The following is an 18,062-nucleotide window of genomic DNA, read 5'->3' as shown; positions in this document are numbered from 1 at the left end:
GATGAAGTATGGACTGAGAACAACAGTCAAAGTGTGTTTTGTAATTTGTGTGTATGACTGGATCAGAGTTAGGGCAGAGAGGAAGAAGAGGTTGGGTTGATGGAAAAGGGTTTTCAAAGGATAGATTTGGAAGGATAGACAGGAAAGAGAGTGGAGGTACAGTTTAAGTGCTGAGGGCAGAATGAGTAAGAGACGTGTGGTCGGGAGATGTGGATGATGGACAACGAGAGAAGGGTTCAGTCATTTGCAGTGCTTTCATTTGAGGAGCAGTGGATGAAATAATTATAAATGACTTTGAAAAGATTTGGGACTGTACTTAAATGGATATCTTAAAGCAGAGTTTATTCATAATTCTAAACATTCATGTTTGGCTTGAGAATATAGATTTATTTATTATAAAATTTAAAAAACTATTTTAATGTTTTTGAGAGAGAGAGAGGGAGCGCGCGCGAGCACGAATGGGGAGGAGCGGAGAGAGAGGGAGACAGAGTCAAAGCAGGCTCCAGGCTCTGAGCTGTCAGCACAGATCTCCATGTGGGGCTAGAACTCGTGAACCACGAGATCATGACCTAAACTGAAGTCAGACACTTAACCTGCTGAGCCACCAAGACACCCCTAGATTTATTTATTTTTAAAGGCAGGCATGCTCAAGTATGTTCGAAGGTATACTTGAAGGGTGTACTTGACACAGTGATGAGATCAGTTATATGCCAGAATTACTTTTTAGCTGTTCACATGTGCCAGATGTGTTGCCAAGTACTTTACACGTATCATCTCATTTTTTGACAAGAAAACAAAAGCTCAAAGGGACCTGGTTACTTGCCCAATATTACATAGCTATTGAGAGGCAGAGCTGGGATTCAAATCCAAGGTGCCACATTACTAAAACTCATTATTAGTAGGTGAACCTGGGCTCTCCCTAGATCCTCCTTTTGGGCTGGAGGCTATGTTGAGTGAGAGCATTTACTGAACTGATGATCAATATCATGAAGGAGTAAAAAGAAAGCAGAGTTGAAATAAGATAAGTGGCTCTAATGTAAACTGAAGATTGCCTGTTTGGAGAGTTCCCTTGTTTGTTGAATCTTTAAAGTAGTGACTTCTTTTCCTGGTTGATAAAAATAAGAACTATTCTTATAACTCTTGGGGTACATAAACCTTGTGGTGTTTATAATAATTAGCACCCTTTTATTTATAAATGAATGGAAAGGATGAAAGAGACCCTTGGGGCTCTAGAGTTGGGACATGTGTTTTCAGTTCACCCCAGGGTGTTGTCTTCATTGGATGGATAGGAGGAATACCTTATGCCTTGGTGTCCGGGATCAGAGTTGGCAGTAGATTTGACTTATTCTAAAGAAATTCCCTGCCTGCCATTAAGGCTGAGAAAGAACATGATGCTCTAGAAGCCCATGACCATGGTTGTAGTAGGCAGATATAATTCCCTGCTGCTTCCATAGTTACAGTTTAACTTGCTAAGGTTGGTAGGATGAAATAAAAAGATTGCTTCATGCACCTGCTCCATGAGGGCTGCGTGGATATGTCAACATAATGGCACGTATGTCAGTGCCAGGAACTAGGCATCTCTGGAACCCTTTCCCCAGCTGCACTTGAATAGCCATAAGCTCTCTGGACTCAGTACTCCGTGTCTCGGGGGAAACTCTGGGTGGGAATGCCTGCTCTAGCTCCATCCTACAATCCAGAGGGCCTGGCCCCTCCCTGCATGAGAGCTGTCAGAGGGAGTCAGGAAAGTAAGTATATGCTGACCTACAAAAGATTCATAAATCTGACTCCTCGCTTTTGTTAGAAATTGGCTGGCCTCGTTGTCAGCTCAGTTATGGTTGACCTGTGCCATATGAACAGTCAGATCAAGTATTGGTGAAGAGTAGGGCTATTTTAATGAGCCTTTCTATGTGATTAGCCCAAGAGCCTCTGAGGACAGAGTCGCAGTAGGATAGGTACTCACTCTGTTGACTCCAGGCCAGTCTCACCATGAATTCTAGCTCTCTGACTCCTCTCTAGAGGCCAGGATAGCTTCTGTTTGGACAGTGTGAGAATAGTTTAAAAAAAAAAAAAAAGAATTTCTAGAAGTCCAGAAGGAAAAGATAAGTCCTGTTAAAATTAGATGCTTCGTTTTCTTATTTGCCAGTAATTTTTTTAATGTCTAAATGTTTTCTAAGAAGGCCTTACAGAGGGAAAAAAGACACCAGCCAAACAATCTGATTCAGGACAGATGGGAATAAGAATGTGGCTGTCAAAAACCAAGAGGCTGCTGTTCTTGAGGAAGGCCAAATGCTTCACTTCCTTTCTCTAAAAAAGAAAACAAAAGGGTAATAATTTACACTGGGGGAACTGAAAAGAATCCCAAATTCATTTATTTTGTTACATGGCCTATGGATTTTATTTTGTGTTTGCTCTTACTTTAAAAAAAAAAAAATCTTTGGAGCTGGTATATGTCATATACTCCTCCTTTAAACTGGATTACAGTCTGAGGCACTGTTATTACTTCCGCCAAGTGCTGGTTCAGAAGGAGAAACTTGTTATTATCTTTGTGGGGAGGTTCATCGTGCTCCTCCAGCGTCAGCCACTGCCGAGTGCCATCTGCCCTGCCTGCCCACACTCCCACCTGCTTCTCTTCCTATCTCTGTCTGACTGCCACCCGTTAGTACGTTTTGGATCTGGAGCTAGAGCAGGAGTCAGTCTGCTTTTATTACATCAGAAGTCAACTCTCTCCTAACCTGCTGCTTTCTGTGTTGACGAAGGCATAGAGGAATTATTTTCTCTCTGTTTAGGTGAGAGTTCAGAAATCATACTAGAGGTTACTGGGGGAGGTTTGGGAAAAGCAAATCTTTTGCTCTGTAGGCCTGAGGATATAATGGCAGATGGATCTTACTGTCTATTTTGAAGTAGCTAATTGGTTTCGCATAATAATAAGGGATGGGTTTGGGGTGACATAATGGAATTGGGTTCAACATTTGCCCAGTTCAGAGGGCACTGGATTTGACTGGAAGGCAGGTAGGTGGTGTCCACAGCTGTGCTACTTGGTTGTGTGAGGTGATAGCAGGCAGTGTAACCTTCCCACTGCCATGAAACTTGAATTTTCGTTCTCACAGACCCTTTCATGAAAGGTTTAAAGATGGTTCAAAGCGAAGCTAGAAGGAAAACTTGGGTCACTTGATATTTTTTCCAGCTTGTGTTTTCCTCTGGCAAGGGACAGGTAACAAAGGCACACGACAGCCAGGCAGAGGCTGATCAGAATGCAGTAATTAAAGCTATGAAACTACCATTTATTGAGTACTTATTATGTACCAGGCACTGCACTGAGAACTTTTTAAATTTAATTTTTACTGTGAAAACTATCAGTGTGTACATAGTTTAAGGAGCCAGGTAGTTCTACAAAGCTTATTACAGAAACACCAGTCACCTCTCTTCCCCCCAGTATTTGTTCCTCAGAGGCAGCAGGCTCAGTGTTTGATATGGATTATTTCATTTGGTGCACACAACAGTACCATGGTGCAGGCGCTGCTATTTCCCTTCCTTTACCTTGCTGAGACTTGAGGTACACAGGTTCCATGACTTGCCCAAGGGTCAGGCAGCTAGGAAATGGTAAAACTGGGATATGAACAAAAGCAATTGTTTTTTACTCCTGACCCTGCTTTCTTAACAGTGTACTGCATTGATTCCCAATCACAAATAGTGTTCCAGTACATATTATTAGCCAAGCTAACAGCTGTGAGCTAGGGAGAGAATGCTTTCTATAACATATTGCTGCCTTTCAAATGAGGATCAAGCCAATTATTGACTATTACATGACTTCTCTACTACTAAACCGCCTCCCCTCACAAACTACAGAAACCAGCCTTTCTCTTTAGCTTCCCAAGGGAAAAGATTGCCTAGAACCTCCATAGTTAGTTGGGTTTAGATTTTTGTTGACATTGAAATTTCCATTAAGTCACTCTTGTAACAGCAACACCTATACCTCTTGAGGCCTCAAGAGGCCAAAAGATACAGTCTCTGAAATTTTACTTTTCTGGAACAAATTTAAAATCTCTCTTTGAACATGTTTAGTGTTTTAGACCTAGAACATACTTAGGGGCTATCTTATTCCCTTTAAAGGCAGATTCTATTTCTGCAAAAACTATCTAGAGAAAGAATATTTTAGCCAAAGAGACAGTCAGTACAAACCCTGAAGTAGAAGTTTACCTTGTTTGTTTAAAGAACAGAGTGAAGGAGGAGAGTAGAGAAAGGTGAAATCAGAGGATGGAAACCAGATCATGGAGGGCTTTATGGACCCTTCTGTAAAGCTTTGGGCTTTCTGCTCTGAGGGACAAAGGAAGCCATTAAAGGGCTTTGAGCAGAGAGGTGATAAATAAAACCCCTGCTTTGGAAAGTGGATATAAGAGAGAATGGAGTAAAGATGTAAAAAGTAAAAGAAGTAAAGAGTGAAAAACCAGGGTTTTTGGTCTGAGCCACTAAAGGGATGGAATTGCCATCAATGGAAAAGGAAAAGACTGTGGTAGAGGTGGGGAGAGGTCAGGAGTTCCATTTTTGGCACATTGGCAATTTCTTTAGGTATCCAAATGGAGATGTCAGGTGGGCTGTTGTATATCTGAGTTGCATCTAGAGTTTAGTAGAGAGGTCTGGGTGAAGATACAAATTTGGCAATTGTGACGTATAGATTATATCTCTAATGCTCTGAGACTGGCTGCAGTCCACTAAGTGATGAGTGTAGAGCAGGGTTTCTCATCAAAGTAGTAAGACCATTGAAATTTTAGACCAGAGAAGTCTTGAAGATAAGTAGGAAATGGGGGGTGTCTAATGCATTGTAAGATGTCTAGCAGCATTCCTGGCCTTCGCCCAGTACATGCCAGTAGTACCTCCCCACCCCCAAGTTTCACAACCAAAAATATCTCCAGGCATTGTCAACTGTCCTCTGGACAGAGAGATGACAAAATCGCCCTACTTGTGAACCACTGGTATAGATAGAGAAGAGGTTCACAGACTGAACTGGGCCCAATACTGTCCATGTAACATGTAAACAAACTTTGTGTTATCCAAAACACATTTACTGCGCGTATTCTTAATTCATAACAGTCTTGTGACTTCTGTAGTTACACTCTTCATTTGACAAAATAATGAAGAAGTTGTTAAGTGACTTGCTGACATTCATATAGAAAATTGGGGGTAGGCCATGGGCTGGAACCCAGGGACCCAGTTTGAGTCTAATGTTCTTCTAGACCATACTGTGATGAGGTTTGCTGGCAGAAGCAAAGTCTGTTGGTTCTCTGAAGGTAGTTTGTTTTTTTTTTTAATGTTTATTTTTGAGAGAGAGAGAGAAAGAGAGTCAAAGTATGAGCAGGGAAGAGGCAGAGAGAGGGGGAGACATAGAATCTGAAGCAGGCTTCAGGCTCTGAGCTGTCAGCACAGAGCCCGATGTGGGGCTTGAACCCACAAACCATGAGATCATGACCTGAGCCAAAGTTGGACGCTTTACCAACTGAGCCACCCAGGCGCCCCTCTCTGAAGGTAGTTTATACCCTTAGTGTCAGGTTGTAGAGACTTCCTCATTCATCTTTAGGAGCTCCCAAAGAATTTGTGACCAGGGAGGAAGCAATGCAGAACAGAGGAACCTGTCCTTGTTGGCTGGCCGTTTAGTACATTCTGTACCAGAAGGGGGATTGTCAGGAAACTCTGGTTTAATGATATTACCATGACTCTCTTTTGAAAACCCAGAGGAGCCAGGAAAGTCCTCCCAGCCTTGCTGGTGTTTGCGTTGGCATGGGTCATGTGTGCGTTTTAAAAATAAATTAAGCAAACACCATGAGCCTTAGAAAATGTCTTTTGTTGTTTGTAACATTACTATCCGACTGAGAATAAAAAGTATCTCCAAGAACTCTCCCTTTTGTACCTCAACAGCTTCAAAGCCGTTCAACTCCAATTTATTTGCTTTGGGGCTCTGAGCATTGTTTTAGACTGGTCTGATGCCGGGCAGTCTTGTAGCTGAAACACAGCCAGTGTTCCCAGGATTGCCAGAATATTTTATTTTGGTTGTAAGGGTGCATTTTCTTTCCTATATTCTGAGTTTAGCATTTTTGTTTCTGATGGAAGTTCTCAAGGTAGGACTAGTGAAATTCACAAGTGTGAGACTCTGTCTCCTGGTATAGATGCTTAAGTTTTGAATGTCTTGTTCTCAGTTAAGTCCGCTGTAGCTGTGTTCTAGCAGGACAGGTGTTGAATGTGAGGTGAAGAGCTATTGGGCCTCGGGGAAAATGTGTGCTTCCTTAGAGCTCAACTGAAAGCAAGACCTCTTACAAAGCTGTGGCTTGAGGGTCTTGGGCTTTTTGCTGTGATTTCATTACCCGATAGCCAATTAAAACTGTTTGCTTTCCACAGAGATAGTTTTGATATGATGTAGTTAATAAGTGAGGCCTTCTAGGTGCTAATCCTTAGCTTCAAAGAATTTACTGTCTGATTACATACATGTGACTAGCTCATAGGAAAGAACAGCCAGTAAAGAGTGTATTGAGTTCCAGTTGACTTTTGAGTAACTGTACAAATGTACTTGGAGGAAGGAGAAAGCAGGGAGGTTTAGAGTAGCCAGGAAAGTGATCCCTTGGTAGATGATAGGCTCAAACTGAATTGGAGGGAAGAGGAACCACATGCAGGAAGGCCCAGAGGCATCCACAGGCAGGGTGTGTTCATGGGACACTGGCCAGCCTGGCTGTGGAGTAAGGTGTGCTTAAAGAAGGTGGGGCGAATTTTGGAGGAAGACCTTTGAAAGCCAAGCAAAGGAGAGTCAATGTTTAATGTGAAAGGAAGCATAGTAACAGCAATACTCTGTTATGAAAAGATGAAAGCAAATATAGCTGAATGAGACCAAGGAGAGACCATTTATTCTCCTTCCTCAATCAGCCAGACATTGCGGGACAGGGGGTGGGTGATGCTGTGAACTAATTGTAAGAGAGATGGGAGAAAGGTCACAGGAGCTTGGATGGGAATTCTGAGAGGAAATGGGACCAACAGCCTCACCCAGTGCTTAGCAGGACCCTGACAGTGCAGCCAGCCCGAGTGATGACAGGGCTAGGAACTTGGATAAGCTTCTCTCCTTTTGGGTATCCTCCCCAGTGAGACCCTTATCCGTTCTTTCTTCCTTTTTTTTTTTTTTTTAATTTTTTTAGTTCTTTCTTCCTTTTTAGGAATCTCCTCTACTCTAGGAGATGGCCATGAGAGAGCTCTGTCCACCAGCTTACCACCTGGATTCTAGCACCCTTGCTATTACTTGGGATTTGGGAGCTAGAATTCCAAGCTGCAAATAACTTTTTCTGAAGTCTTTACTGAAAGGGGAGATCAAACCCAGCCAGTATCCTTCATCTCCTGTAGAACTTTAAATAATATGTTTTCATTCACAATTATGTTTGAGTTTTATTCTTTATGGTGATTTTCTTCATTTGCCATGAAGTAGGTGAAGGCTCTGGGAGTTGCCTTTGGCCATGGGGAGCTTTAGATGGATGGGAGGAAGAATGGAAGGAGGGCGGAGAGATGGATGATGAAGGGAGGAAGAATGAGGGCTGCATGATGAAGGATTGGATGAATGGGTAGAGGGAGGACGGATGGATAGATGAGGAGGTCCCCAGCATGGCTATAAAAGTCAGTTAAGAGCAGCAGAAATACTGTGCCACAGAGGTAAGTATAAAAATGGTTTTACAGGGCTTTTTTAAAAAATAAATTTGTCACACTTACAACTGAATCAAGCTTTGCAGCAGTTTTGGCACAGTGAGAAGACTATGAACTGAGCCTGCCCCATGATCAGCCCTCGTGCATAAAAATAGGTTTCTTTTCTTTTTAAAGTTTGTTTATTTGAGAGAGAAAGAGTACAGGTAGGGAGGGGCAGAGGGAGAGGGAGAGAGAGAATCTGAGAGAGAGAATCCCAAGCAGGCTCCACACTGAGGTGGAGCCCATCTTGGGGCTCAGTCTCACGAACCTGGGATCATGACCTGAGCTGAAATCAAGAGTTGAACACTTAACTGACTGAGCCATGCCCTGGTTTATTTGTTTTTCTTTGGCTGATTCTCCTACTCGTGCTCAGCCAGTCCATCAAATGTGTCTTTGAAATTTTGAGGACTGTCCCACGAAAGTGGCTTGAACACCAGTGTTAAAGCTTCTGCAGAAGTTCTTGTCCTGCTAACTTGGCACTCCTATACCACTAGGAAGACTCATTAAGCTATTGGCAGCCATTGAGAGAAGGGTCCTTGTTTGAATACTCTTGAGAGTCCTCATTGCCCTTCCTATTACTCCAGTAGAGACTATTTCTTTTAATGTTTGTTTGCTTATTATTTATTTACTTATTTGAGAGAGAGGCAGAGAGAGAATCTCAAGCAAGTTCCATGCTTAGCACCGAGCCCAACGTGGAGCTCTACCTCACAATCCTGAGATCATGACCTGAGCCGAAATGGCAAGAGCCAGATGCACCCCAACTTTATTTTATTTCTAATTAATGAAGAGACTAACAGGTTTAATCAGGGCTTGGTCGGTCTCTGGCCCTTACCAGCGAAGCAGCCCTGTGCACAGGACCTCACCACACCATGTTTACAATGCAGGATCAGGACAGAACTTAGTACTAAACCCTGTATTCTTCTATGTTTGCATTCAGTGTACTCAGTGATACAAGAGGAACACTAGGTAGACGCAGCGCTGACCAGGTTTGGCCCAGGAAATGAGGAGGAGGAGGAGGAGGGCCCTCGTGGTGTTATCTGATGCAGCCATCAGTATACTCTGGGAGAGCATGTTATTTCACAGCCTTGCAGCATACGTCCTGTCTTTTTATCGACCTGTGTGAACCTTTTCATTTATTTAAATCACAAATTTAAAGAAGCAAAATAAAGACAGGAAGTGAAAGTCTCCAAGTTGTGGTGCTTTATCTAAACAACTAGCTTTCAAACAGTAAAAGCGTAACCCAGAAAGCCCTTATAAGACATCCTTGTTTCATTAGACATTTCAGCTCCCTTTATCCGCCCCCCCACCCCCCCGGAGTGTTAAGAAACAGATGGCTCGCCAGTGCAGAGTGGTTCACCGTTCTTTCACTCATTCGTTTTACTGATATTTGAGTTTTGCCATATGTAAGGCATAACGAATTGGCAGAAACAGTTTCTACCCTCTTCAAGGGCATCTTGCTCTCATATCCCTGCACTTACTATACTGTTGAAAATTGATGAAGAAACTCTTAAAAAATATTCTAGCTGAAACAGTACCAGTATCCTGTCTTTCTGGTACTCTGACATACAGTTAATGTTTTCCCTCAGTGACAACTTTTAGTACTCTTTTTTGGAAAAGTTATTCTGATTTCTCTCTAATTTTAGGAGAACTTTTGCAGGTGCACACCCACATAGGATCAGTGATAACCAGATTGCTGGCTAGGAGTGACTCTGCTGATAAACTATTGTGAAAAACAAATCAGAGAGATAGTACTTTTAGGTTTGCTTGAAAACAAGATCACAAGTACTGGATCTTTTTAGGAGATTGTGGTGAATGGGACTGAGCCTCTGTTTCATGTCTGTAAATGTTCTTTTACAAATATGTTAAAATATGTTAGAAAATTAGCCAAATAATGGCTCTCCATTGTTTTTGCATCGTGGAAGTGCAGTTCCAGACCTAGCCCAGCTACTGTGATGATTCGGCTGGCTTGAGGCCAAGGTCTTCTTCCCGACCCCAGCAGAGAGGCACCTCTGTCTTAGCTGGCGGGGTGGCACTTCTGTGCTTTGAGAGGGCTTGCCTGGCCTGTAGCCAAGTAGAACTTAGGTCCCAGGGCTCATAGGTACTGCAGCTGTTCGGTGAAAAGCTTAAGGAAGGCTGAAGCACACAGGCAACACCTCAGTCCTTATGGACCTAAAGGCCGTCTCTCCTTTGCCAGAACCACTTTCTTGTCCCCTAGCAGACGTAGCCTTTGAAAGCGTTGAGGACTGTGCAAGTTAGGTGGGCCCTGGGGAGCTGGCCTTTAGACCTGGAGTCAGATGCAGGACTTCTCTTCAGATTTGATTATTCATAGCTTCTGTTAGCATAGATAAATCCAGCCTTGCTGCTAGTCCCTATGTGGTGAGAAAGAAGGGTAGCCTTCTGCATCAGACTCCTCTGAGTTTTGCTGTCATGCCGATAGCCTCACTTTTCTCTTAGTCCATTCAATTCAGGGCTCTCTGGTAATTACCATCTGATGCGCCTATCCCTGTTTTCCTTATTCGTAGAGGCACAACTGTTCTAGGAGAGGTGTCAGTTGATGCCAAGTTAGTTAAAATATCTGGCATTTGCTTTTCCAATGGTTAGAGGTTGAAGAGTTGCTAGGCCCCAGAGGAGAATGAACATTATCTCTGTTGCCAACCCCTGCTTTTAGGCTGGGGTAGGAGACATTAGCCACCAGGACCTGTTACACTGGGTCCTGGAGCTCCAGTGCAACCTGAAATGTGGATGGGCCTCCCGTTTCGAATATGCCTCCATCCCACTGTTAGGAAAGGCACTTCCTGCTTGGCCTCCTGCCATAGGGCGCCCTGGACACACTGTTCTTGGAATCTCTGCCAGGCTTTTCCTCCACAACTGGTATTGCATTGCCTGTGTTCTGTGATCCATTTGTGACACCTATAATCCTGCGTGTGGGGAGTCTAGATGATAAAATCGTTTTGAAATAGAGTTGGCTTCCTCTCCCTTCCTTGAAGGGATGGTAGTTAATTTGGCAGGGTGTGGGGTGAGTGAGAATAGAGTTTGTTCCTCAAGCCACCTTTCTGCACCAATTAAAACATCAACAACTTCCAATATGCCATTCTCTGGGTGAAAGGGAATTAGATAGCATTTTTTTCCCCCAAAAGGCATGGAACCTCAGCTATTAGGTAGAAGGTCAACAAGTTCATGATCTAAGCTAGTTACACACAACACCGGATGTCACTCAGGACACTCAGGTGGAACTCTGAAGATGCCCATTATGTCTTTGTCCCTCTCCCTGCCTTTATGTCTTTTACAGGACCCATTTATTTACCTGTAAAATGGGAATGTGCTGCAGTTCTTGGCAAAGGCACGAACTCCTTTCCCTAAAGCACTCTACACAAGTCACAAGGCTAGTAGTACCTGCTTTAGAAAGGCCCATGTGAAGTGGGTGGAGCTTTGGTCTGGAAGACAGTTACATTTAGGGAAAAATACTTCATAGACAACAAATGCTGTTCGTTTTTCAGGTTTTCATTTCTCTGTGCATTTTTTCCTGCACAGAGACCTTTGAGCATTGTATTAGTTCTACATCTTATGGGGATCTAGGGCTTTATTGCTTTCCTTGGGTTGTTCCAGATGAATAAATGCTGGAAAGTACTGAGCACAGCTTGTTTTAAGCTTCCATACTTTCTACATCTGGTGTGTGTGACCTCCAACCAGGCCCTGTAGAATGGAGTCTGAGAGCCCTTCGCTCCCCCAACCCACCCTTCCTTGTTAATCAGGTGGTACCATGGCCGCTGAGATAGTTACAGCGTCAGCTTGCCTGCTGAAGGTGTGGTTGGCTTGAGGGGTGGCAGACATGTGGCCATTTTAAACACCTTTTTTTTTAAAAACAAAAAATGTTTATTTTGAGAGAGACAGAACATGAGTAGCGGAGGGGCAAAGAGAGAGGGAGACACAGCAGGCTCCAGGCTGCTAGCTGTTAGCACATAGCCCAGTGCAGGGCTAGAACTCACAAACTGTGAGATCATGACCGGAGCTGAAGTTGACCGACTGAGCATCCCAGGTGCCCCGACATGTGGCCATATTCAACACCACTGCTCTTACCAGTTCTGTGCCCTTGATTCAGTTACCTCTCTGAGTCTGGCTCGTCTTAGTGGATCTTTGTGAGAACTACAGAGAATATGTTACAGTGCCACAGCAGCACCTGGCATGGGATTGATGCTCAATCCGTGTTGGCCTGCCTGCCTCCAAATCACCTTGTCAGGATTTTTGGTTCAGTGATGCCAGCCACCAAGCAGCTAGACACACACTTCTGGTCTTTTGAGGCTTTATGTGGGTGAGGGGAAAAAAGCAGAAGCAATTTTAGTACCTTCCACTGAGAACACTATAGAAACTTTAATCTCATGTTCCCTATTCTTGGCAGCTTTGACCTCTGGCCTAAGCATGACCAAAGGGCATTCTTTCCATTCTTTCATGGAGTCCTGTTTTTCAGCCTCCTAAGTCAGGTACTGTGTTGACTCCTAGAACTTTAAATTCTGGGAAGATTTAGAGAGGAACCTGATGAGATCCTGTGAGGGGAAGGGACCTTACTCAAGGTCAGTTGGTGAGGTGGTGCAAAGCTGGGAGTAGAACCCAGATCCCCTTCTCCCAGTTCTGCATGACCTACACCCCACTGTAGTGGAAACAGGGAGGGTCTTACATCTCTAGCCTAACCACCTCCAGAGAGCCCAGGCCTAAGCAACTGTTTTAAAAATTGGTTTTGGAAGAGCCAGTAGTCTTGTGACTTAGGGGTATCTGACACCTCAGGCAGTAGTCTGGGAAATACCTGTCCTCTTTTAGCTACTAAGTCCCCAAGAGTTTACTGGGGACCTGTTGGGCTAAGGAGGTGGAAGCGAACAAAACAAAGTCACACTGAAAAGGATTCTAAATCACTGGCCACCCTGCAACCAAGCACTGTTTCCCTCCACAAAGAAATGTGTTATTTGGGGGTGGGGGGTGCCTGGGTGGCACAGTCAGTTAAGCGTCCAACTCCTGATTTCGGCTCAGGTCATTATCTCACGTTTTGTGAGTTCAAGCCCCACGTCAGGCTCTGCACTGACGGCATGGAGCCTGCTCGGGATTCTCTCTCTCTGCCCCTGCCCTGCTCATGCACTCTCTCTCAAAATTTAAAAAAATGTTTTTTTAAAATGTCATTTTTTAAAAAAGACAACCAAATTCTGACTGCCCACATCCCATCAAGCTAATAGAAAATTTGATATTCATCACTTTTATGCCTTCTCACCCCGAATTTTGTTTAGATTCAGGATTCTTAACATAGTTGTCAAGCATTAGGAAATACCCTCTGGTCATTTGTCATGGTTATGGCAGAGGCACCTGCTCTTGGTACCCATTTGGTCCCTTTGGTCCAATGGCCCTGCTGCTTCTAGGCCACTTTGAGGAGTAGGACCCTAGTGAGGCTGTCACCAGTTAACTTTTGCCCTCCTAGGTCTTGGCATCGACCGGTCTTTCCAGGGAGCACGCTCCAGGAGGAGGGTGGGAAGGTGGAGGGAGGCACAGGTCGTTCTCCAGCAAGTTCATGCAGTTGCTTTTGGTGTTAGCATATCTTAGTGTCTCATTCTTAACATGAGGGGAAAATGAGACATGAAATGAAGCCTTTTCCACCCAGTCAAGCAGCACAGAAAATACCCTTGGGAATTGAGAAGAAACCCTTATCATGTGGCAAGGGAGAGGCAACGTGGGGAGAACAGAAATTGGACTTGGGTTAGAACCTTGTCTCTGCCTTTTACTACCCCTGTGACTTTGAACGTGTCTTTTAGTCTCTGCAGTCAATGGGCATAGTTAAATGAGCATACTGACACTCACCTGGCTTTCAGGGTGAGGCTTAGAGACAATGTATGCAAAGGTCCTCATACCATGTCTGTTATCTATAGATAACAGACAGTTGCCATTTCTGCTACAGTATTGTTGTTACTATAAGGGTCATTAGCCAGAAGTAGCCTACATCTGAAGTTAAGGTGCAGAAAACAGCATACAGAGATCTTTCGCAGAGAGGTGGAGACATTGTCCACAGGGGAGGAAGGCTTTGTGAACTGGGTGGAGGAAAGTTGGCACTGATTGATCTAGAAGCTAAAAATGAGGATTACCCCCCTAGCCTCTCCTCTCTTTGGATGGTGTGATAGAGTGAGAACACTTAGCAACTTGAAATGCTGATGTTTGGCCTCTTGAGGTTTTGCGTGGAAGGAAAACCCACAGGCTTTGTCTGTGCCTTGGGATTTTCTTCTGGCTCACGGGGAACCAGAGATTCTTTTACTTGTTTTGATTGTCTAATTGTATCTTCTCTGTTTACCATCACTGACTATGTTCACTCTCTTCCAGGGGCTCCACGGGCCTTACCCCTTCGGCCAGTCTTAAACGGGTGTCGGCAAGAAGAAAAATTAACAAAAGACAGAAGGCCTGACTTTGGGTGGGGGGGAGGGCAAGGGGTTCCTCTGGATTGCAGACCACATCGCATGGACCCCTGGCTCGACCCCCCCCCCATCCTGGAAGAAGAGGAAGAAGCAGAACAGACTAGTTTTGAGTAAACTCAGTGCGCATGTGTGAGTGCTGAACCGCAGGAATGGTGTTGAGGCTACTAAGAAGAAATCCATGCAGCCACCTTGGGTTTTGTTTAATAGGTGTCAGTCTAACAAGTCATTAGGTCACTCGGGAAGGAAAACATTTTTTAGTGGGGGAAAAAAAGCCATCTTTTTAAACAAAAATTATTTTGCCTACAGACAGGTTGTAGTTTTGAGCACATGTTCATTTTTTGCCCTCTTGCCCCACTTTTGTTTTTAGATAAGGGATAACATGCCCTTTATAGATTAGCTGCTTGCTCTGGAAGCGATTCAGGTTCAAAGCTGGTGTGGCATGTGTGGGGACTCTTCGGGTCAGTGCTACAGGAGGACATCTCCTGGGCCACATGACTCCAGAGGTTTCTGACCCCATTCGTTTTTAATGGCATCAGCCAATGAGTTCTCACCCTTTTCCTCTTCTTTTCTCTTTAATCTTCTGTTGATTTACACCTTTAACATTTGTATTTGTCAACCCCTGTGGCTTGTTACCATCAGAACCTCTCTGAAGACCAAACTTCCCTGTGTGGCCAGCAGAGGAAGCCTTGAGGACAGATCTGGGGTAACATGGGAATTTCTGAGCCCAAAAGGTGTCCTTCTGCACACAGTTAACATCAATTCAAATTGCTTTTCCTCCATGTTTTTCTTGGCAGAGAGAATTGCCATCACACTTAATGCTCTTTTGGATTCTTCATACACAGTGGCTCCCCGTTCACTCTGGGAACAGTGCCTCTGTGCTGTATGTATGTGCGTGCCACATGCACACACATATTGGGTGTTGGTGCAGCTCACCAGCAAGTGTGCGGCAGGCGGGTGGAAAGGTGTCCAGGCTTCTCTGTTGTCACACAACTCCCTTCCCTGTGTTTCCCTTCCATTGTCCTTTGTGGTATTTTCATAGCCTGTTAGTGGAGGCTGAGCTGTTAAGGTATGAAAATACAGCCCCATGTGGGGAATTGGCCATGGGAAGGGCCACAGTTACTGACTGTATGATTTTAGAGATCGCATTTCGATGAAACGAGAGCACCACCACCACCACCCCCTCCCCCAAGCTGGATGCTTGGTTATTGGGAAGTGGTGGGTGAGGGGCAGCCCAGCCAGAGCAGAGGCTAATTGGCTGGCTGCTCACTTGGGCATGTGACCCCACTAGCATCCTATGGATTCCAAGCAGGTTGAGATGTGGATCTCTCCATGGGAAGCTTGAACCAGGCTAGAACAGCTGTCTGCCAAAGATACAAGAATATGCAAGTCCCTCTTCTCTTTCCTTCTCATCCTCTCCTTCCCTTGAGTCTTGGTTGGTTTGATAGCCGGGGATATGGATCTAGGGTGTGATTGTAGGGTCACCTGCTTGTTACCACACCCCCACCCACACCGGGGGTGTGAGACAAGCAGGGAGACCAGGTGATGAGTGGCTGCAAGGGGTCATATAGCCTGGGTGTGGGTGAGGGTCTGCCTGCCCGTCTGTCTCTGTCTGTCTGGGTATCTCAGTTCCAAAAATGTGTGTTGTTTGTTCCTCCTCATCCTCTTCTGAGACTGTTGTTTTTTAAAGCTTGATTGTGGGAGAAAAGCTTGTATGAAATTTCCCCCTTCACCTCCCCACCTCCCAAAAAATAAAAGGCAGGATAAACTTTGGTCCACGGGAGAAGTGCTGGGGGAGGGTGGAGCCAACTCGCTGAGAAGGGCAGTGCAACTGGGTCTGGGGCTAGACTAATAGGGCTCACACTGTAGCACCCGTTTGCAGTGCGCATGAGTTCTCCATTCTGGAGCAGAGCAGAGCAGAGCGGAGGAGGGGGGTGGTCCCTGCTGGTGCTCAGGCCATCACTGGCCCAAGCCAGGGGCTCACGATGCCTTTTTGCCTGAGGGGCCTGTTAGGCCCAGATCGCCACTACTGTTGGTGCCAACCTCCTGGGACACTGCCACCCTGGAGCCCACACATGCCCAACCGTTCTGCTGGTTTGATAACCAGGAAAACAGCACATCTCCAGCTGTTCCTGGCAGGATTGTGGGAGGCTTTACATCACCTGGTTTCCTGGCTTTCTCATCTGCCCTACACCAGGTGCCCCTTCCCCATTTCCCAGGGGAGCTACCTGCCTTTAGTCAGCAGGAGCTTTAATACGTCACCAGTAGCGGGTCTGGCCCTGCAGAGGCATCCTGCTTCTCTCCTTGCTTGTAGGCAAGGTGACTTTCCCAAGCACGTTGACTTCCCTCCCAAGAACAAACCATTTCTGTACACATCCTTGGAGAGGTGAGCTGCTTACAGAGGGCCAGAGCAAGCACAAGCCATAGAGTAGGGGTAGAGGGAGTCCATGGCTCCGCCAGGACCAGGAGGGTATCAGTACCATTCGTTCTGCCTCCTCTCACTGGTTTGAGTTCTGAGCAGTGCCTAGAGCCCCCCTCCTCCCCCGTGCCTAGAGTGGTAGTAGGGGTGACCCTCTCAGCCCCAGTAGGCTCTGCTCCTCTGGGACTCTTCTGCAAAAGGCAGCCTGCCTTCTAGGCAGGACCACCAATGTCTGGCACCCATGAGATGAGGCAGACAGCATCCTTAGGGGCCTGAGCCCAGTGAGGGAGGCAGAAGGCTCAGACCTGGAAGAACCTATTGTGTGCATGGAGTGAGGTGTGTGTGGATGTGTGTACGCGTGCATGCCTTTTTTTTTTTTTTCTTTTTGCCACGGGGACAGTTGAATTCGGGGTATTTTTCTACAAGAAACAGCCTTCTCTCCCCCAGTTAGGATAGGCTGTAACCTTAAGCTCATCATAGAACCTCACCAAGACAGCTAGTGTGGCTTGAGGGTGGCCAGGATGGGATCCCCAAATTCAGTCGGAGCCCCAGCAGGAGAGGATGGTGGGGTCGCCAGGGCTCAGAAGTGCAAGCTGATTCCCCACCCTACACCCTGCCTTGCCTTTCCTTCATTTCCCTGGATGAATGCTGGAGCAGCAGTGGCTGCCTCTCCACCTGGACAGTGGTGTGTAGCAAGCAAGCTCGGTGGGTGTTTGTGGTGGGGCCTCATGGTGCCTGGGAGGAGACGAAGATGGGGAGGTTTTTCCTTACTGTATAAATGAATATTTGTATGATTAAATTAACACACACACCAAAAAAAAAAAAAAAAATACTATTTTCATGTGTGTCAGTGAGTTTTATTGTACCTTCAGGCACCCTGTGTACCAGCTTGCCCCCACAGTGACTCCAATGTGCACTTTTTGGTCTCTGGGTCTTCCTTTTGCAAATGGGAAAACCGAGACCCTGAGGTTCATTGTGTTTGGGAAATTAGTCCTGGGCTTATAATTAGATCTGCTGCCCTTCCTGGCTCAATGATCAAAAAGGTGGGGAAACAATTTCCGGTGGCCCTTAGGTTCACAGGGTACTGTGCATCTATTGAGCACATCTATTGTGCATCTGTTCCCTGCACGTAAGAAGAGCCAGCCAAGTTAGTGTCAATCAGCCAGCAGGCATTGTTTGGGCATTTACTGCGTGTCAGGTCCAGAGCACAGGAGTGCAAATAGCACAGGGAGAAGGTACAGCATCACGGGCATCTTTCCTCCTGCGAAGAAAGAGTTGAGTTGAGGAGTCCTCCTTCTCAGTCCCAGCTGGGCCCCTGGCATCCTGGATTTAGATAGAAGAGGGAACGCATCTTCCCTTACATGTTTTCCGTGGTTGTTGGGTGTAGTTCTTGGATGCATGAGGCGCTCCTTCTGACATAAAATGGATTAGGTAAATTTTTGTGGACTGGCCTGGGAACCTGAGTCAGGTAGGGACCATATTCTAGGCAATTGGCAAAC

At 45.5% G+C, this 18,062-nt stretch overlaps 1 protein-coding gene across 2 annotated transcripts in view; it reads left to right on the top strand.

Moving 5' to 3' along the window:
• The window catches only part of ILRUN (inflammation and lipid regulator with UBA-like and NBR1-like domains), a 95,565-nt gene extending 78,167 nt beyond the window's left edge, over positions 1-17,398 (top strand). For both annotated transcript variants that reach the window (XM_023253872.2, XM_023253871.2), the window contains one exon: positions 14,056-17,398. In XM_023253872.2, the coding sequence (XP_023109640.1) occupies positions 14,056-14,091 (36 nt within the window). In that variant the 3' untranslated portion in view covers positions 14,092-17,398. The remainder of the gene's footprint in view (positions 1-14,055) is intronic.
• The last annotated feature ends 664 nt before the right edge of the window (positions 17,399-18,062 follow it).

Source organism: Felis catus, chromosome B2 (assembly GCF_018350175.1).
Source record: "Felis catus isolate Fca126 chromosome B2, F.catus_Fca126_mat1.0, whole genome shotgun sequence".
In the NCBI taxonomy this organism is placed as follows: domain Eukaryota; kingdom Metazoa; phylum Chordata; class Mammalia; order Carnivora; family Felidae; genus Felis; species Felis catus.
This window is presented reverse-complemented; position numbering and strand designations above follow the sequence as displayed.